The following is a 20,339-nucleotide window of genomic DNA, read 5'->3' as shown; positions in this document are numbered from 1 at the left end:
GGGTTTGGCAAATGCGTGCGGCGGGGCGGCCGCTCTGGTCCAGGTCTGGGCGGGGAACGTGCAACTAGCGGGGCGTTAGGACCCGGTGCGCGTCTCCCGACCCCGCGCGCCCAGGTCCTGGAGCCGCGGGAGGAGAGGCTTGAATGGGAGGCTGGAGGGGGATCGGGCTGAAAGGGCTGCCCGCGGAATAGCTCTGCCGTCGCCAGGCAACCATCCTGACGCAACGCAAAAAAAAAAAAAAAAAGTCCCTTAAAAAAAAAAAAAAGAATAGTGCTGAGAATTCACGGGAGCACAAGAGAAAGAGAGGCAGGAGCCGGCTTAGCCCCCGAGGCCGGGCCAGAGGCTGCGGAGCTGGGAGCCCGCGTCGGGAGTTGGAGGCGGGGACCTCGGTGACACCCCTGGAAGGGGCCTCTGAGCACCCCAGAAGGTGGGTTTGCGGCCGGGGCGGAGACGTTCCCAGGGCTGGGAATCGGGCTGGGGTATGTGGCTGTGGCCGGCGGTGCGGGCAGGGAGGGGGCTCGGGGCGCGCAGGTCTCCAGGGCGGCAGGGGCGGGAAGCAGCCTGCCTGGATCTGCGGGAGCACCGATCTCAGGGCGCCCTAAGGGCACACCCCACCTCACCGGCCTCTGGGACTCTTCCCTCGGCGGGCGTGGGACAAGTGGCTGGACTCCATCTCCCAAATCACAGCTGGCCACCTCCAGGGTTAAGATCTGCGTGGAGATTTGGGGTACCGGGTCTGAGAGGGAGGAGCCCCACTCAGCCTCTCCAGGTCTACTCCCAGACCGCTGGTCATCTCCAAGCCCACCCTGTCCCTTCTGTCTACTTCAGACTCAGCGACAAAGTTCCTGCCCTGAGCTGCATTTGTAACTCAGGAGACGTGACCAACTCACTGAGGGTGCTTGGGCCCAAGGGTGCTCTGCAGGGCTGAGGCCCATGTGATCCGGGGGAAATGCACAGCCCAAAGGGCCCGCAGGAATGAGCAGGTCAGCCCTGAGGTTGGGTCACTGGGAGAGCGCAGCAAGTTCTGTAGTCCCGGGGAGTGAGCAGGTGTCTCCTCCCACCAAGGCAGGTGGGATGTTCTGCTTTGAAAACAACACACACACACACACACACACACACACACACACACAAACCCCTATTTGCCTGCATCTGGTTTTCATTCGCCTTGGTGTGTGGTTCCTCCTGAGAAGGTCTGGAAGGCAGGTTGGTTTCCACGAACTCCCAGCCATTCCTGGTGAGTCCCAGGCGGGATGAGCCCAGGTTCCCATCCACAGGGCCATCCCCAAAGTGCTCAGGGAGGCCAGGCTCTGAAGCAGCTTCCCTTCTGACCCAGGCGGTCCTGCTGCCCACCAGGCACAGATGGGGAGTGCAGAGTGCCAGGCAAAGTCCTGGGAGAGCAGAGGTGGCCACGCATCGCTGGCCTGACCGCATCCACAGGGCGGGAGCTGCTGCCAGCATGTCTGAGGGGCTTGGCAAAGCATCCACGGGCTGTACTTAGAGGGGGAAGATGACAGCTCTTCTGTTCTGAGTGCATTTACCAAGCAGGCACTGCTTGAGACGCCTTCACATCTGTTGGTCATTTTATCTTCACAATTGTCCTTCCAGGGGACATAATATCCCCATTTTGCCAACCAGGCTGGAGAAATGTAGTAACTTGGTACAGTTCACGTGGCTGATGAAGAGCAGAGAGAGTCATTCAACCTCAAGTGCCTGACTCCTAACTAAAACAGTGCCCTTAAAGGATGGCTGCTTTAGCAGATCCAAGGAGAGAGACCTAGACGGGGGTGGACACCAGTCTCACCCAGAGCTGTGTGACTGGCTCATCCTGTGACCTGGGAAGGTTCTTGCCATCTCCAGAGACCCTGTGGAGCCAGGAGAGCCATTTCTTGTATCAGGAGTCTGAAAGGCTCTGTAATCGGGCCTGGCTTGCTTCAGCCCTGCTGGCCTGAAGCAGAGAGAAGGGTCCACCCCCCCTCCCCTTTTTCTCTTGCCCATCTGAAGACCCTCAAGTTCTCATGCAGTTGTTCTCATCTCTCCTTGTTCTCCCAGTTACATGCATGGATTTCCACTAGATTATCAGTCCCGCTTCCGCATTCACCAGCGTGGCCTCTAATAAGAACTCTGGCCAGGAAGTAAATTAAGGCAGAGCCTAAGTATTTCCTGAGGTAGATCCACAGAGCCCCAGGCCAACCAGGAAGAAACTGCTTGGTAGGCTGCTCGCACACTTGGGTAGTTTTCCATAGGTAAATTTTGCTAGGGGAACACTCCCTTGGCCCGATAACAGTATCTGAAATTCCCAGGACCCTCTGGGGCTGTGTTCTCCCCACAATGGTGCTTTGATTGACGGGGGGGGGGGGGGGGGGGGGGGGGGGGGGTGGGGGGGGGAGTTGAGCTATTTGCAAAGGTAGAAGATGAATGATAATCTGAGCAGTTTGCTCTCTGGTTTACAGACTAGGGGTGGAAGAGTCCTCACTCATGAATTGGAAATTCTTTAGGATTAACCAGGATGGCTCTTAAAATGCAAACGTAGCCTAGGATTTGGCTAGGGGAGGGAGTAAGGAAGGAAAGGCACATTCTGAAGCAGACCTTGAAGGGGTGAGGCTGTGTTGAATGAGGGCAGTGGGTACATGGGAGCAGGTGAGACTGGGGGTGGGAAAGAGGCTCAGAAGGGAGGGGACATGTAAGCCTGGCTAACTTTTTGATCAGCCTGCAGTGAGCTGCCACAGAAGGTCAAGCTACCCATTTGAGTTGGGAAGGCTACAACTATGAGCTTCTCCATGGTTAGGAGAGTGGCCCTGGAGCATGGAAGCCCGGCACTTCCCCGTCTTTATCCTTCCTCTCCCCCAAGGCACACACACTTCTCTCACAGATGAGGAAGGAAAAAAGGGAGAAGGAAGGTGGGCAAGAGGAGAACTCAGAGGCTTGGGCTGCCCCATGCCCATCTTATCTCCTCCTGAATGTTGCCTGACCTTCCCACCCGCACCCTGCAACAATGCTCACCCATGAGAAACTCCTTGGAGAAGGGAGTGCAAAGAGCAGCAGCCCATCTCCCAGTGGGCCCTGCCCATCAAGGAAGGGCTCTCCTGTCTCTAGTGATAGAGGGGTAGTGAGCTCTCCAGCATCAGGGGCCTCTTCACACCTGGGCCCCTGCCCAGCAGCCTTTGCAGAGCCCCAGGAAGGTGTGAAAGTTCACTTTCTCCCAGGGTGCAGACTGAGCCCCATTTCTTCAAGGCAATTTCTCTAGTATGGCCAGAAATTCTCCTCGGGTATTCTGGTCCAAGTGTGGGAGTTGGTAATGGGTCCCCAAAGACTTCCTCATAGGGCTTGTCCTGTGAGAACTCGAAGGGAAGAACTGATTTTCCAGATACATAATGGGCCCAGACAGTGACCTCTGCCTCAGCCACAGTTTCAGGGTTTCTTGAAGACTGAGCAGCATTTCCTCATTCCAGAAAGCCAACAGAGCCTGTGAGTGTGACCCAGTGTGACCGGAAGGCCAACTAGGGAATTCTCAGGAGGATGAGTACCCAGGAAGGTTCTGGATCAGGATCCTGAACTGGAGGCCAGTGAGGCCCTGGAGCCCCTGAACACCATCAAGTTAAAAGTGGCGCCAACTCCCTCTCCTGTGAGCATTGATTGACATGTGCTAGGCTCTGGAGATGGCATCCTACTCTGAACTGACCTGAGTCCATTTGGTCACAACTCTCAGGTTTTGTTGTGTTTGGTTTATTTGTTTGACAGCAGCCACGGAAAACTTTGAGGACGTGAAGGCAGACCTCATTATCAAGTCGAATAAAAGCAAGCCTTGGACCAAATTCTGCCACATATGCAGATATTTCTGAGCAACTATTTATTTGCACATGGGTCCAGCAGTGCTCGCACAGTTTGCTCTGTGGGCTAGTCGCAGCCATCTGCGTCTCTAGATGCCCTGACCACACATCCCTTGAGGTCTCACTGCATTCTTTCACCTGCTCTTACAAGAGTCAAGTGTGTCTCAGAATTCATTTGGCCAACCCACATGTCTTGAATACCTCTGCTTTCACCAAGGAGAATGCATTTCTAATGTTTATTCTGCTAATTATTAAATGCCTGGTATTGAGCGGACAGAATGACAGCTCAAGTGCTGGCCACAGTCCACTGGAGTGGGGTGACAGTGTTATTAGAGGCCAAACTAAGAATTTGCATACAGTCTACTTCATTGGATCCTCCCAAAGCTTTGAGGTGGGTTCCATTATGATCCCCAGTTCATGGATGAGGAACCTGAGAACTATGGGGTTAAATCAATGACCCAAGGTCATAGAATTACTAAGTGTTCTTAGTAATGTGGAAGGAGGTCACACGTCCTGCTTTCTGTTCTGCTTGTGCAGTGCCTGAGCCAAATGTCCCCTCCAAGCCCCAGGCACGCGGGGCGGGGGGGGGGGGGGGGGGCGTTGAGAGGGTGGGAGGGGGGGGGGGGCAGTGCTGCACCTTGGGTGAGTGGCAGGCAGTGCCAAATGTTGCTGGTCAGACTGAGCCCAAGCTGGAACCACCCTCAACTCCCCATCCTGGAGTCATTAGGACGGGGCCCTGCCCACACACAGGGAAACTCCAAGGGCCCTTCAGCCGCCTGGGAAGCCGGCAGGTCCAGACATAGTATGAAAGCGAAGTGACTTGCGTGAGCACGGAGCACACCATGAGACTGCTTAGGAAGTCCTTGTGAAACCATTGAGTTCGGAACTTGCAGAGTAAGAGAGAAAGCCAGTCATCAGAACAAACCCACTTGAGCTGGGACTTGTGCTCATTTGAAGTTGGAGCCAATTATCCTGTGGATTGGGATAGTCCTAAATCGGTCTTGTTTGGGGGACTGAGACGAATGCCAGTCGGGAGACACTTTGGTAGGCCGCATCCCGCTGCGGGAGGATTGTGCATCCGTGGTGTCCTGAGCTGTGAATGGTTCCGCAAGTTTTAGCCAGCTGTTCCCTGTTCTCATAGCCAGAATACCGGCTCAAACTGTGTCTCCTTTGATCTCTGCAAATTGCTTTAAAGGCCACCCTGTGTCTACTTTCTGCTCCCTGATCCTTGCTGCCATGGCCTTTGGACAGGAAGTGTCTGTGGTCACATGCAGCCGTCGGCAGGGATGGCCACAGGCTGCCTCTGCCCTTCCCGGACATCTCTGCCTTGTCAGGTGTCTTCATGGAGGAAAACCTTGCTTCATACTCTTCCTTTCCCAGGGCTGATTCCGTGCCTCCCCACCGGACTCTCGGATTCCCAGGCACCTTTCTCTCGCCTGTCAGAGCAGAGCAACCCTTTCCCAGGGCCTCACAGCCTTGGAAAAGCCACAGTGGCAGAGACTCTGGGGAGCCCGCAGCCCCCTCCCTGCAGCAGCCTGCACTTTCTCCTCTCCTTTCAGTGAGGCAATAAATTAGATTAGATCTATGGCTCCCAGGAGCCAGGGTCTCTCCCCCCCTCCCTGCCCCCGCCCCCAACAGGGAACACAACTTTTTCTTGGTGATTTTCTCGGCAAATTCTTTCACTGGGCAGAATGATGGGAAAGGTCTCCACGTTCCCAGCCTATGGCAGAGGCCTGTGAATCTGCTCTAAGCAGCCAGGAGAAGCACCCGTCAATTATTCAGCACAAATTGAGCGCTCTGAATGTGCAAAGGTCTTAACAAGTATTTTTATAGATTCTAGCCTCACGATAGCTCAGCGAGACAAAGCAAGGCTTCCCTGTATTCTAGACAACAGGAGCTCAACCTGGAACCAAGATCAACCCAAGCCAGGCAGCCGCACTAACGGTGCTGTGTGACCCTGGCAAGTCTGGTGACTTCTCTGGTTTGTGGTTGTTCTGTAATAACTCTCAGGAAGGTCTCTCTGGCCCAGGCCATCCTGTGTGTGTGTGTGTGTGTGTGTGTGTGTGTGTGTGTGTGTGGAGGGGAGGGGGGCAGGGGGTCTGTGTACTGCAGTGTGATTTCAAAATGTTAGCAATTGCTCTTGTTGTTTCAGGTGTGGAAACAGATGTTTTTAATAAGCTGAGGTGCAGCCATTAGCACAGGATGTTGCAAAGCCACCTGCACTGAGAGACACATCCAGGAGTACAGGTGGGTCGGTGCCTCTGCCTCTGCTCCCGGTGGGTGTGGCTCTGTGACGTGGTGACAGAGTCTATGCTGTGGTTTAGAGTCTGTGCTTGGGGTACAAGGAAGTGGAAAGGCCATTGCACCAAAACGCATTTCTGAGGGAGAGAAGTAGGAGCTTTAGAGGGGAAGTGAGTTGCCATAGTAACTGAAGGTGGGATGGGGCCCTTGGGGCTGTCTCCCAGGCCAGGAGCTCTCCTCTCTCCTGCCCCTGGCTGGTGTCTGTCCAAAAGGGTTGTCTCATTCCCATCTCCCAGCAGTAGTGCTAGGACCCCGGGTGGGAGGTGGCCTGGGGCTGCCTGGAGCAGGAGAGTCAAGGGGAGTGAGGAGCTTTCTCCATGAGGCTGAGAAAGATGGACCCTGGAAACTTTCAGGTGTAGATCCTTCCAGCTGAGCTACCTCAGCTGAAAAGACACCCTGTTTCTATGTGTCTATATTTAAATCCTATGAAAATATCCAGATGGCCTTGCTTGGCCAGGTGTTCATCCAATGGACCAGTCACTCTTGCCAGAGTAAGACCTAAAAGGAATGTCTGTCTGGGTCACATGCGTGTTGCTGGGGGTGGAGGCAATGGGCAGGGAGCTATAACTCAGTCCCTTCAGATCACCTGAAACGATGCAGGGGTGGTGCCCACAGAGGGATGCTAAACAAAGACATAGCCGACCACCTAACAGGTACATCAGAAATGTAACTAAGTCATGCAACTCAGGAAGACCAGGGTCAGTACCCAAGACTGGTGTAGAAAAGTGCTAAAATTTTGTTTGGAGAGAAAGTGATCAGTTCCACTCAGAAAGAGCAATGACTGTAGAATGAGGTGGTGAACTAGGCTCGAAGACTTAGTCAAATTCAAACATGAGTTTATGGGGAAAGGATAAAGCATAGGGTTTAGAGCCAGCCTCCCCCAAATCCCTGCCCCACCCCCACCCCCAATTCAGACTCACTAGAAACATCTTGATCTTGCAAGCCTTACCCATGAACCTGCAGGAGGTCTTTTGGGCAGGAAACCACCTGGATGTGTGAACTATTCAGGCTAGAATTTGTTCACTGATTCACAGCATTGCAGTCTCCAGCGTTTATTGAACATCTGCTGTTTGCAGAGGCCTGTGCTCAGGACATAAAAGAGAAAGTAAGGCCCTTCCCATTGAGGAGCTAGACATCTGGTCAAGGAGACAGGACACTCTCACAGTTCAAGGTCGTACAGGCCAGTGAGCCATGAGCGTCATGGAAGCCAGTGCCAGAATTCAGACAAGGAATGGCCTGGAAGGTGGGGTGTCTTTGAGGGCTTAGGAGACGAGGCAAGCCTTCAGTTAAGCCCTAAAGCAGAGCTTTGGAATTGGTGAGGAGCAGGGAGTTCCCAAATGGGCCAATGACAAAGGGATAAAAGTTCTCCTTTATTCATTCATCGATTCAATCACTCATTCATTCATTCAACAAGTTTACTGAGCACCTACTATGTGCCAGGCACAGCAGTAAACACGAGAAAGTCACTGTCCTCAAGGAGAAGTCAGGTGACAGAGCCAGGGCTTGAGGGCAGGGAACATAGCCTAGAAGAAATGGCTGGATTCTCACAGTGGTTTGCTGCCGGGACAGGAGGAATAATCCATGGCTTCCAGGAAGTGGAAAGGGGAGGGTTCTCCTTTGTGGGCAGTATGCAGCCCCTCAGGTGTGCTCTCCCCTGAGGTGTAGATCGAGGGCACATTTGGGAAAGACCCCACTATCATGTGCACTCTTGACACCACCCCACTTCTCTCACTAGCATCCCCGCTGCACATCATAACACACACGCAGCAATGTAACCCGCCCCTATCCCCCCACCTATACACTAGCACACACAACGTCCCAACACAATTCTCTCCCACCACGCACACGTAACTGGTGCCAAGGGTCTGGTCTCTGGATGTCCTTCCCCCCTCTTAGGCGCTCCCAGTAGCAGCTCTGACCAAGACCTGGAATAAAGATGAGCCAGGATAGATGATCTGTGTAGAGCCAGACCAGCGGGTGTCTCCTCCTGCTTCGGTCACCATGGCAACCTCTGATGAGGAGAGAAAACACAATTTCTGGAAGCTCCTGGGAGCTCCCTGGCTCCAGTGGGCAGCTCTGTGGGGCGCAGGCCTGTGTCCCCCAGCCTCTCAGCCCCAGGCATTAGCGCTCCTGCAAGTCTGCAGAACACAGGCGGGGATTTCACTGCCTCCATCCGCCGCCGCTGCCGCAGGAGGTCAGTCCTGAGTCCTGGCCCTGAGCTCCCTCTTTTAGTTGAGTACCAGGGTTTATGAGTAAACCCAGACCAGAAAGCCTGCCTTGTCACAGCTCCGAGTCAGAGTCCCAGGCCGAATGACCCCACATCCACCTGGGTGGGGGGGCGGGGGGAGGGCGGGCCGGGAAATCATTATCTGCTTTAGAAAAGGAAAGAAAGAGACTAGGGTGTGAGTGTGGCCTGAGCCACCCTGAATTTCTTTCCGTTTATAAAACAGGTTCTAGTCCACGGAGCCCTTCCCTCACTCTCATGGCTTTGCAGGGTGGATGCTGTATCACCCCATTTTCAAAAGAGGGGCAGAGACCCAGGCAGTGAGGCAAGGTGACTCCCCAAGTCTCACTGCTCCCACTGGGGGTGGTTCTGGTCTCAGAATGCAGACCCGCAGCCTGGGGAGCTGGGGTCCCCCTTTGACCTCAGCCTCTGAGCTGCTCTCAGTCACGTGGGCCCTGCCTTGGTCTCAGGTAGGAGGTGGGAGGTGGCCTGGCCTGGCTAAGACTGGGAGTCACAGTGGGGGCTTCAGCTGCCTTTCCTGCAGGCTTATGACTGCCCCCCACACCCCCTCCCCCCCCCAAAGGATAGGGAAGATGCTGCTTGTCCTTAGGCCACTCCTGAGCTCAGGGAATGACTCTAAGGAGGGTTTGAGGCTTAGTGACACAGGCAACACACTCAACAGAGGTGGTGGCTTTCAGGAGTGACCCCTGACCTGGCTGAGGAGCATGACAGCCACAGAAGGGGGTGGACGCACAGAGGTGGCAGAAGGCTCAGCAGCGGGCACAGAGCCAGAGGCACTGTCCCCCAGGAGCGGGCCCGCTGCTGTGGTCTGTCTCCTGCGGGGACATTCCTGCTATGAAGAATTGCCCTACTCTGGTTAAGGATCCTGCAGGATCTGAGTTTCCTCAGCAAGGCAGGCCTGGGGGGATGGGATGACTGCCTGCCTTCATGTGCCCACCATTGCCTACTATCCACTCTTCTGTTGCTGGAAGCAGGGCCGGCCTGGACTGCAGGCAGGGCCTCGCATGCCTGTGTAAAGCAGTCTGTGGCTCCTCTATTGAGCGTACTGAGTGTACTCAAGGAGACAGGACACTCTCACAGTTCAAGGTCGTACAGGCCAGTGAGCCATGAGCGTCATGGAAGCCAGTGCCAGAATTCAGACAAGGAATGGCCTGGAAGGTGGGGTGTCTTTGAGGGCTTAGGAGACGAGGCAAGCCTTCAGTTAAGCCCTAAAGCAGAGCTTTAGAATTGGTGAGGAGCAGGGAGTTCCCAAATGGGCCAATGACAAACCAAGGGATAAAAGTTCCCCTTTATTCATTCATCCATTCACTCACTCACTCATTCATTCAACAAGTTCACTGAGCCTAAAACCAGAGTGTGTCAGTTTACGCACAAGGACCCTTGAATGGCACTTCTGCTGGAAGGAAGAGTGTAAGTTTACATGCATGAAGTTGTTATGTCCTCACCAAGCATTGCCTGTAGTCGACTGTAAATTAGGAAACATAGCTATGAATGCAGAGGGACCCCCAGTAAAAGCTTCTTTAAGAGGACAATGGTCACCACCCCGTGGTTCTCCCCGGAGGTGGCACCAGCCCCTCTAAAGGGCACATGGAGTCGTGAGGAGGGGAGTCACGCTGTTTTATGCCACTGCTTGGCCCTCAGGTATACATTTTGCCTCCCCAAATGGACTGAATGTTCCCCCTCATTTCAGCCAGGGCTCTTGGCTGTAAGCATCAAAAGACAACATTATTGTAAGGTATTCACAGAAGTGGCAGGAGGTAAAGACTCAAACAGGCAGAACCAGGGCTGCTGGGAAAACAGAGGCGAGCAGCCCTGTAAATGAAATGACCCTCTGAGACCAGTTCAGAGAGGTGCTAGGGTGTTACCCACACAGCACCCCAGACCACTTTTGACACCAGGCATGTGAGTTTCCACACCAGCCAACTGATTCTCTGGTTCTCTGCAGCCACCAACTGGGTAGCCTACAGTTTAACTCAGTTTGACACTGTCTACCTCAAGCTGGCATCAGATTCGCCAGTTAGGGGCTCAGTCCCACTAGACTGCCCCCCACATCACACATCAATCGCAAGTCCCAGGATGTCACCTGTATTTCTAAATGACTGATTATCAATCAGGAATCGCCCACAACCCCTCCTGAGATTCAGTCGTTTGTGAGAATGGCTCACAAAACTCAGGGAAACATTTCCTTATATTCACTGGCCAGGTGAAGAGGTGCCTACATAGGACAAGGTGTGGGGGAGGGGTGCAGAGCTCCCACGCCCTCCCAGGCATGTTGCCCTCCCAGCACCCCTGTCTTCCCCAACCTGGAAGCTCTCTGAACCCCTTCAGTTAGGCTTTTTTTGGAGGCCTCATTAGATAGGCATGATCCATCACCTCGTTATTTTCCCCTGGCCTCCGGCCCTATCCTGAGGGACTATCCGAATGTCAGCTCATTAACACGAGCTGTAGTGGGGTCGAGAGAGCCTTGCTATGAGTAACAAAAGATGCTCCTTTCATTGTATCAGTATGCAGCTGTCTCAGGAGCTGGGGACAAAAAGCAGACATTATAACAGAGGTTTTCCTATCACTCTCGTCACCTAGAAGATTAAAAGTGTTTTAGGAGCCCAGCCGTGGTAGTTCAGTGGTTCAGTGTCAACCTATGAACCAGGAGGTCACGGTTTGATTCTGGGTTAGGGCACACGCCCAAGTTGTGGGCTCAATCCCCAGTAGGGGGCGTGCAGGAGGCAGCCAATCAATGATTCTCATCATTGATGTTTCTATCTCTCTCTCCCTCTCCCTTCCTCTCTGAAATAAAATATAAAATAAAATGTAAATATATATATTTAAAAAGGGTTTTAGGAGCTCTGTTTCAGGAACTGGGGATAGAGACCAAATATATTTCTTATTATATCACAATAACAGACCCCCCAACAGTCCTTTACCAGGGATGACTTAGCTAATCCCACCTTCCCTGCAGGTCACATCTGCCTCCGAGGCTGGATATGGCCACACATGAACCCCACCTGACCCTCCATTCTGCCCTCCTGGGCCTGGGCATCTGATTGGCCAAGTTCAACTCAATGTTTGCACCTGGTTGCCAGGGCACCTGGTGGCCAGGGAGGAGGGAGGACGTGATCCTCTGGTTTCAGAGAGCAGGTGCCCGGCCTGTTTGCTCTCCCGCACAAAACAGGGAGCTCCCTACAAACAGTAAACAGCAAACAAACAAAAGACAAATATCAACAAATACTGGCCATGTTATTCTATATTCTTTGTCCAACCCATGCTTATGTTGGCTGCAAGTGTCAGAAACCCAGTCAAAGAAGCTTAAGCAAAGAGCGTATATAAGCTATATGATCAGGGTCAGGTGGTGGCTTCCAACAGGACTGAGGGCCTCCGGCTATCTCACATGCTTGGCTTGGTTCGTCAGGCAGCCCCTCTGCCTGTGGTGAGCAAGATGGTGAGCCAGCAGCCCCAGCCAGCAGGGAACACGAAGCTCCAGGATGGTTCTGATGCAAAACCCCATGAGGCCTCTGATTGGCTCAGCTTGAGTCATGTGACCAGTCATGAGGCAAGAGAGGGACCGTCAGTCCCCAGCAAGCACATGGAGGGGCTCCCCATAGGGAAAAAAAAAAATGCTCCTTCTAGAAGGAGGGAAGGGATGTTGAGTGGAAATTGCCTGATGATGCTGGACAGGGAGGAGGGCCTAGAGCTGTACCCGGGATACTGAACGGCCCTGTCTGTGTACCAGCACCTCGTCCTGGCCCTTGATGCAGAGGAAGGCTGCTCCTGTCTTCCTAGAGCCTGATAGCCTATGTCCAGGACTCTGAGGTCAGGGCAGTCTGATAAGCACAGGCAGTGAAGGTGCCATTGCAGGAAGTCCAGGTCCACTCTGCTTCCCTGAGCCTGCCCAGACTGGCTCAGACCTGAGCAAGTACATAGGCCACCGTGAGTGAATGAGTGAGTGAGTGAGTGTGTGTGTGTTGGGGGTGGGGGATAGGAGAGGGGAAATCTGTTCCATTTGCTCATGTAGCCCATGAACATTTAAAGAGAGCAGCATGGCGCTACGTGCTGGAGGTCCCAGGATACAAAGCCTGGTTCTCACCTTCATGAAGCCCAGTCTGGTGGACGACACCATCAAGAAGGTCCCGGCCTGGATGGTGTGGCTCAGTTGGTTTGAGTGTTGTCCTGTGCACTGAAAGGTCACTGGTTCAATTCCTGGTCAAAAGCACATACCCAGGGTTTAGTCCCAGGTTGGGGTGTGTACAGGAGGCAACAAATCGATGTTTCTCTCTCTCTCTTTCCTTTCCCTTCCTCTCTAAAATAAAAAACACAAAAAGAAAGAAAAAGAAAAAAAAAGACGGTCCCTGGTAGAAGTGCTGTGGCTTGAAAGGGCCAGTAAGCCCAGTGGTTACAAGCCAGGGTGGAGCCGGCTGCAGGGGTTCAAATCCCAGCTTCACCCTTTAGTTCTGTGATCATGGGCAAGCTAGTCAATCGCCCTGTGCCTCAATCTCCTCGTCTGTGCAATGGAAACAATGATGATACTTGCCTCAGAGGGTTGTTGTGGGGACTAAATGTGTTAGTGCATGTAAAGCTCTTAGAACAATGCCTGGCGTGGTACGCTCTGAGTAAGCATTAGCTAATATTGTTGTGATGACATAATTGTTTCTCTGAAGTGCTCTTGTTGCACACACGGCTCGGGCAAGTTAAGGAAAACTTCCTGAAGGAAAAAATTCCTGAGAACTGAGGCGTAGAGGGAGGGAAGGGCATTGCAGGCTGAGGGAACAGCTTGTACAAAGTCACAGGACCTGAGAGAGCGTGGAATTCAGTGGGACAGGAGTGCTGGACAGGTGGGCTTTTATGGAGAAGAAATTGAACGGTTCTAGCAAAGAACCTAAGAGCGGAATGAGCAGGCACAGGCCCGTAGATCCAAACAGAGCGCGTAGCTTTCTAGTTTCTCAGGAGAATGTAGGGCAACAGGTCTGAGAGAGGCAGACAGAGACAGAAAATGGGCCAGCGGCCCCCGGTACCATTCCCTGCCCTCAGAGCCCATCTAGGAAGTGGGTTTGAAAGTTGTCCAAGTGAACAGATTAGGTCATCGTGAGGCGAGGTGTTGGCTGAGTGACTGAGCTGCACCCACATGGCTCCTCCAGCAGCCGGAGGAATTAGCTCATGGCTGGCACAGCCCTTCCCTCCCACAGCCACCGCGGTCCAGAGCGAGCCAGGCGGCCTGCTTGAACAGCAGCCGCTGTGTGCAGAAAGGCATGTCCCCACTGCAAAACGGCCCACATGCCCCGGGGCTGGTCCCTTGCAGGGGGTGGGGTGACTATGGTCTGCCTGGGGGGACTATGGTCTGACCTTGTTTTTCCGGCTGCCCCAGGTCCCAGGCCTGGCTTTCCTTCTCAGGCTCTCGCCTTTGCAAAGCCCCGAGAGAAAGTGTGTAGGAAGGACTTAGGTTAGGTGTAAAGAAAGCCTGACTGTCCAGGCGTTAGAGGGTCCCTCCTCCAGAGCCCACATCCTGGAAGTTCCTGGTTTGTCCAGATAAATGGAAGCCCCCACTGCCATTTTGGCTCAGGAAGCTGTCCAACGCTCCTCTGCCCCCTGCACCTGGCTGGTGCCTCTCCTGCAGCTCAAACTGGGTCCAACTCAGTCATGCCTGGCCTGGCCTGCCTGGGTGACATTCTAGCTGGAAGGGAGGGAAGAAACCCCACTGGGCCCTTGGGCACTGGGACATCCAGAGAGGCAGTGTTCCCTGGTTCAGTGACCAGGAGGACAGATTTGGTTTTAGTAAATCCCAGGGAGTGCTGGGGGCAAAGGAGGCAGTCGAGAACTTGGTCCCTGCAGGCTGCACGTGACCACACCTCCTAAAGGGCTGAGTCCCTGATCCACCACACGTGCCCTGATCATAGTAATAATCCTCAGGCGGGTACCGTGCTTTACAGTTTGCCAAGAGCTTTCACAGGTGAGTCCAGCTGATTCTCACAGCATCCTTAAGAGGCAGATGGGGAGGCGGGCGCCAGTGCACAGATCAGGAAACTGAGGCCAAGAGGAGAGGGCTGATTCCAGGTGCTTGCATTCCACCCCAGTCCTTGCTCTCACCTCGTGGCTAACACAGTCAAACCTGGGTCACCTGGGGCCCCAGGCCATGAGCAGGGGATGTTTAAAATGTGAGCAGGAAGGGAAGGGCGTGGGGTATATTGTGGTGATTTTGTAAGCTGGGCTCTTTTTCCTCCTCGCTATGGCAGACCTAGTCTGGCATGATGAAAATGCAATTGAGACCTGAAAATCGGGTGGGAGGGGGAAGGTGGCGTCCACTGACTTCATCTCAGTTGGCTTTCAAGGAAGGATGGAAGGGTGCTGAGATGGGCTCAGGTCAGGGACCACCAGGATGACTGCTCGGGGCAGCCCGAAGGGGCCATCTGGGGCTATGACTGATGTGGCACTGATAGGTCTTATCATCTTAATAATATTTTTAAATTAAATTTATTGGGGTGACATTGGTTAATAAAATTATATAGGTTAAGAATAATGCTTTTTAAAGTGTGACTTTAGAGGTATACTTGTTTGAAGTATGCCACTCACCAGGTTAAGGGCTCGCTGTTTGCTACTTGAATCCTCACAATGACGGATGAAGCCCACAGTATTACCCCAGGGTCTGCTTCATGAGCGAGGGACCTAGGCAGTCCCACAGGGCCCTGCGCCTGGGTTAACCCTCTGCTGTTGCCATCTTAAAAGTCTTCATTCTTTTTGACAAGGAGCCCTGCATTCTCATTTTGCACCAAGTCGGGCAAATTACATAGCCGGTCCTGGTGACCCCCACCGCTCAGAAGAGGACGCAGAAGCAGAGTGGTCATAACGCAATATGCCCACGATCGGAGAGCTGGGTGCCCCGGGGTCTGACCCAAAGGCCCACACCCTCTGGAGTAGAAAGAGGCTGGCTGGAGTCCGCAGACTGTGCCTAAGTCCCACTCCTGCCACCTGCCCGGGGCCAGGGACGGGCCCTTCAGCCCTCCCACCTGTGAAATGGGGTGATCCCTCCTGCTGCTCGGGGCTACTGGGAGGAGCAGTGGTGTGCACAGGGGTGCTTTTACACACTCCCTGAGGCTCAGCGGATTAAAGGATCATCATTAGCTGACTCACAGTGTGCTGGAGCTCCTGTTAATGCCCCAAGTTGCCCTGACGTTGTCTTCACAGGCCTTCTCTGAATTGATTTAGAAACTGATAAGTAACATAACCTCCCCCTTCCCAAGGAGCAAGGAGGCAGACTCATAAAGCCATCCAGTCATAACTGTCGCCCACCCCAAAGGGAGACCCTTCCCTAATAGGTCTCCCTCCACTGCAGATGCCCTGCCGTCTTCTGTGGGTGTGTAGCTGGGGGAGACGGAGGGGACATGAGACTTCCCATTAGTTTCATCTGCTCACGGTTGCCTGCAATGAGGTCCTCTCCAAAAAGCATTGCTGGAAATAACCAGAGCTCCTGTGTCCGTGGGAAGAAGCCTTTACGGGGTAAAGCCGCCCCAAGGCACACTCAAAACAGATCCTGGCAGCTCAGGCAAGAGGCAGACGGCGCCTGGGAGGGGCCCCAGAAAGTGACGAATAGGTCTTTAGAAGAGATTCTAAAGACACCTGTGTGACCACGTGACTGCACAGAAAGACACCCATGAGAACACCCCACCTAAGCCTACAGAATACATGGACCAACCTTCGTTCTGCCAATGCCCCAAACCCAGGAGGTTGGTATTATGGCCCCATTTTATTGGCAAGGAAACGGAGGCTCAGCTAGCCTGACAGCACCTACTGCTAAGGCAGCCTGATTCCACATCTGGTGTTTCTATCTCAAAACCAGAGGTTCTTAATCCTGGCCCCACTCAGACCCACTGGGAAGCTTTAATATATTCCGAGTCCCACTCCACATGAACTGAGTTCCAACCCCCAGGAGTGCGGCGTGGTAATGCACGTTTGTGGAAATTCCTCAGGGGCTTCCCACCTGCGTGGTTGGAGGTGAGATGCAGGTTCCTCTGCCATCCATTGGGGTGGAATAGTCCTCCTTGGTCCTCAGGGGTGCCCCAGAGCAGGGACATCAGAGCATGGGGAGAAGGCAGCCAGTCTTCCTCCGGGAAGGTTACAGTGCAGGCGGGGGTTGTAGAAACACCTGGGACAGCCAGCCAGCTCTGCTCTTCTTGAACACCTCCTCGCCCGAGTGGGAGAGAAGCCGCACAGCCTCCCTGAATGCCTGTGTTCTGATTTTGCTCTCCTCCGTTTCTGCCTCGTCCTATGCCTGCCCACCATCACTCAATGCCCAGTCCCCTCACCGCAGACAAGCAATCGCACTCTCAGTTCCAGGTTTGTTTCCTTGCAGAGACCTCTTAAGGCACCTACAAGTCAGTAAAAGTCTCTTCCTCCCCCCACTCTTCCACACCAAGGTGGCACCCTCTCCAGGCTGCAAATGCCCTGTGTTTTCCAGGGAAGCCCTATCTTGGACGTGGTTCCATATCCCTTCATTCTTTTTCACAGCTTGCCTCAGCACAGATTTTTTTAAGCACCCCAAAAGCCAAGAAGTTCCCTCCATCGTCTGAGTCAAATGGTCCTGCTCTGATGTACCCTGTGGGTGCAGGGACATGGAGGTGGCGGGGAGGCGGGGTTCTAACTCCAGGTTACTTCTCTACCCTGTGCCCTGATATTACGGGGCAAGCACCTTGGCTCAACCTTCTCCCCAGAGGTGGGGAGGCCAAATCAGATGAGGGAGCTGATGCCCTTGCCCAGGAGGCACTGCTGTGTGGGCAGGAACATGATAACCATCTTCCCAGAATGGTGAGTCACCCTGAATACATCGGCTCTTCATGGGCTCCAAGGTCTATTTGCTTCCTCCTCTGAAGAGTGAAGTCGGTGTTGTTTTGGGAGGAAGCAGCTGAGAGTGCACCGAAGACTGGCCTTGAAGAGCTGGTGCCTGAGGACAGGTGCTGTGGTGGGTGGGGTGGGCAGGGTCAGTGGTTCCTGGACCCAACGGCACACCTGCATCTGCACGGGGACCCTCAGGCAGCTGCCGCTCATGGAGACCTGAGCCCTCAGAATTGAGCCACCTGCCCATGTCCTTGCTAGTTGCGGGGAGCTCTTCGGTGAGTCATTTAACCCGAGAGACTCAGGTGTCTCACATGTAGAATGGGGACAAAAGCCAGGAATTACAGACTTGCAGTGAGGATGAGGAAGTAATAGAGGTGCAGTCATTTCCTAAATCATGAACCACTGTACAAAGTATTGATTTATTATTACCTCCTCTGCACCGAGTTAAGGCATTAAAATCGCCTCCTGTCTAGTCCCGAAGTAGCAATTAGCAGCCTCGTCGCTGAACCTGTCAGTGTCCCCTGCTCAGGAGCCCGCAGGCTGCTCACAGCCTTTACCGACATTGTTCGCTCCCTTCCTGCAGGGCCTTCCTGGACTGGCCAGCAGCTTCTCGCCACCTGCCCTTCCCCACAAGGGGGGAGCTGCTTCCCCGCCCATCGCTGATCCGCCTGCATCTCCGGGACTGATAGATCTTCTTGGCAAAGCTGCCCCGAAGATTCCTGCTAACGCTTGTCTGTTCCTGCCTTGTGCGGAGCATGGCGCCCACGGGGCTCCGGAAAGAATCTTAAACCCGAAGCTCTACCGCTGCTCTGGACGGCACTCTGTGCGCTCCTGCCGAGTCCCTGTCGGCTCCGGGAGCTGCTCACACCCCAGCGATGCCCATGGGAGCCTTGGCCCCAGCTGGGTGAGGCCATTCCAGAGTGGGCCCCAACCTTACCAGCCCCCAGGACTCCCTCAGCACCTGCACCACCTCCCATGTCCGACCACCCAGCAGGCTCTAGGATGGCTGTGCCCCAGATCCAAGTGGAAGAAGTGCTGGTGGGGGAAGAGGTGCTGGCCGGAGCAGCCCCGCCTCCTGACGACCACCTCCGGAGCCTGAAGGCCCTGACGGAGAAACTGAGGCTGGAGACCCGCAGGCCCTCCTACCTGGAATGGCAGGCTAGGCTGGAGGAGCAGGCCTGGCCCTTCCCCAGGCCGGCTGCTGAGCAGCAGGAGTGCGGGGAGGAAGAGCCCTCCCCGCCGAGAGAGCCCAGGCAGCACCCGCCACCTAATGCAAGTGCCAGCCAGGATGCCGGGACCGGGGCCACGGGCAAGCTGGAAGGCTTTGAGAATATCGATGAGGCCATAGCCTGGCTCAGGAAGGAACTGGTAAGTGGCTGCCCCTGCAAGGACCCCAAGATGCCATTCTGTGTGTGTGTCTGTCTGTCTGTCTCTATCTCTGTCCCCCCCCTCTCTCTTTCTGCCCCATCTCTGCCTCTCCCAAGTGCACATCTGTCATTTCCTATTGAATCAAAGGTAGACTTTATTGCCATGTAGTTACATGACATCCATGCATCAATGAGCCCCTAATCACAGGTACTTCTGAAGCAAGCGTTGCCCATGAGGACCTGAGCCCATGAAGGTGTCCTCAGCCTTCCCCAGTGCCACCCCTGACGTTAGTCTCATACTCTCATCCCTGGGCTGCTCAGGGGGCTCCGGAGTATGGCTGCCCCTTATTTCTGAAGCCCTCTCACCTTGCCATCCACCTAAGCTGCCGCCCGGCTCCTGTGGCCATCCAGTTAGCAGACGGAGCGGTCACTCTCCTGGCAGTGCTGTGCTGGCCAGTGAGGCGAGCCCAGGGCAGAGCTGTCGGGGCACAGAGCTGGGGATGGGGGGGAGGGCGGGGGCTGCTGTAAGTGGCTCGGGCTCAGCCCAGCAGCATTCTGTGGATATTGAGTGGCGAACAGGAGCTGCACGGAGGGCAGGTGGCTGATCAGGCCTTCGGTGAAGGCTTTGGACTGGGCCTCGAGGCCGAGTAGGAATCTGCCCAGAAGTCCGGGCTGGGTGGGCATCCAAGTGAAACGAACGAAGGCAGCAAGCATGGGTTTGGGAGCTGGGGCCAGCAGTTCGACCTTTTTCTGCTCACAGGCTCAGCAGGCTTCCATCAGTGGCATCTCCCAACAAGTGAGAAAGGGGTGGGCATGTAGGGCTGTGTGCCCTTAGCCCAGGGGAGAATCTCTGATCCCAGGCCTGAGGGCCTCTCAGCAGAGCCAGGCACAATGTTAACCCTCCCATGCTCTCAATGCCTGCCCTGCGCCCCATCACCTGCGGCCCGGCCACACCTGCCCAGTCAGGCCACGCTAACCACAGGTGAGTCAGTCATCAAGGGCCAACTCCCTTCCAGAGCTACCAGTAACTTCTGAGTCAATGGTGTAGGCCCGTGGTCGGCAAACTCATTAGTCAACAGAGCCAAATATCAACAGTACAACGATTGAAATTTCTTTTGAGAGCCACATTTTTTAAACTTAACCCTTTGCACTCGCTTGCTTTTTTCTCGATTCCTTTATTCTACTCGGGATGTAATGCTAACCGTGTCAAGTCACACTCGACATCCGAGTGCAAAAGGTTAAACTATATAGGTAGGTACATTGCTATTAACTTAATTAGGATACTCCTAAGCTGGCCTTTGCTAAAAACTCAAGGGGCCAAAGAACCACATGTGGCTCGCGAGCCGCAGTTTGCCGAACACTGGTGTAGGCAGAGCCTGTTTGGTTGTCCTGCACAATCCTAAAAAACACATCCCCAGTGGGGCCTGGAGTCCCCCATGAGTTGAAATAACCGTGGCTGGGTCAGGGGGTGTTCAGGGACTCGGGCACCTAATTGGAAATCTTTTTTTGGTTTTAAGTTTCGATATTGAGACTGCTTTTTAAAACACACCATTCCTCTATGTCTGTCTTTAGTAACTGGGGTGTAAGTTGTTTTGCATAAACGATGCAAAACATCTGTGGATTCTCTGTGCCACTGCTCAAGGGGGTGCAGGAGGGGAGGAGAGATGGACCCACGGTGGCCAGGGCAGACCCTGGAAGTTTCCCTTTCAATTCCTGAGGCTGAACCGCTTTCATTTGTTTTCACAAAGAGGAACAAAAAATATTTCCATTAATCAAGGATTC

At 54.1% G+C, this 20,339-nt stretch overlaps 1 protein-coding gene across 2 annotated transcripts in view; it reads left to right on the top strand.

Moving 5' to 3' along the window:
* Positions 1-274: 274 nt before the first annotated feature.
* FAM167A (family with sequence similarity 167 member A) overlaps positions 275-20,339 on the top strand; it is a 34,343-nt gene continuing 14,278 nt past the window's right edge. The window contains exons 1-3 of one of the 2 annotated variants that reach the window (XM_008150763.3): positions 275-427; positions 5,980-6,074; positions 17,774-18,558. In XM_008150763.3, coding sequence (XP_008148985.2) covers positions 18,166-18,558 — 393 coding nt within the window. In that variant the 5' untranslated portion in view covers positions 275-427; positions 5,980-6,074; positions 17,774-18,165. Of the gene's footprint in view, positions 428-5,979; positions 6,075-17,364; positions 17,466-17,773; positions 18,559-20,339 lie in introns of those variants that run through there. The other variant, XM_054717626.1, reaches the window with a different exon arrangement.

Source organism: Eptesicus fuscus, chromosome 6 (genome assembly GCF_027574615.1).
Source record: "Eptesicus fuscus isolate TK198812 chromosome 6, DD_ASM_mEF_20220401, whole genome shotgun sequence".
NCBI classification, from domain to species: Eukaryota; Metazoa; Chordata; class Mammalia; order Chiroptera; family Vespertilionidae; genus Eptesicus; species Eptesicus fuscus.
The sequence above is the reverse complement of the archived record's forward strand: the minus strand, read 5'-3'. Positions and strand labels throughout refer to the sequence as shown.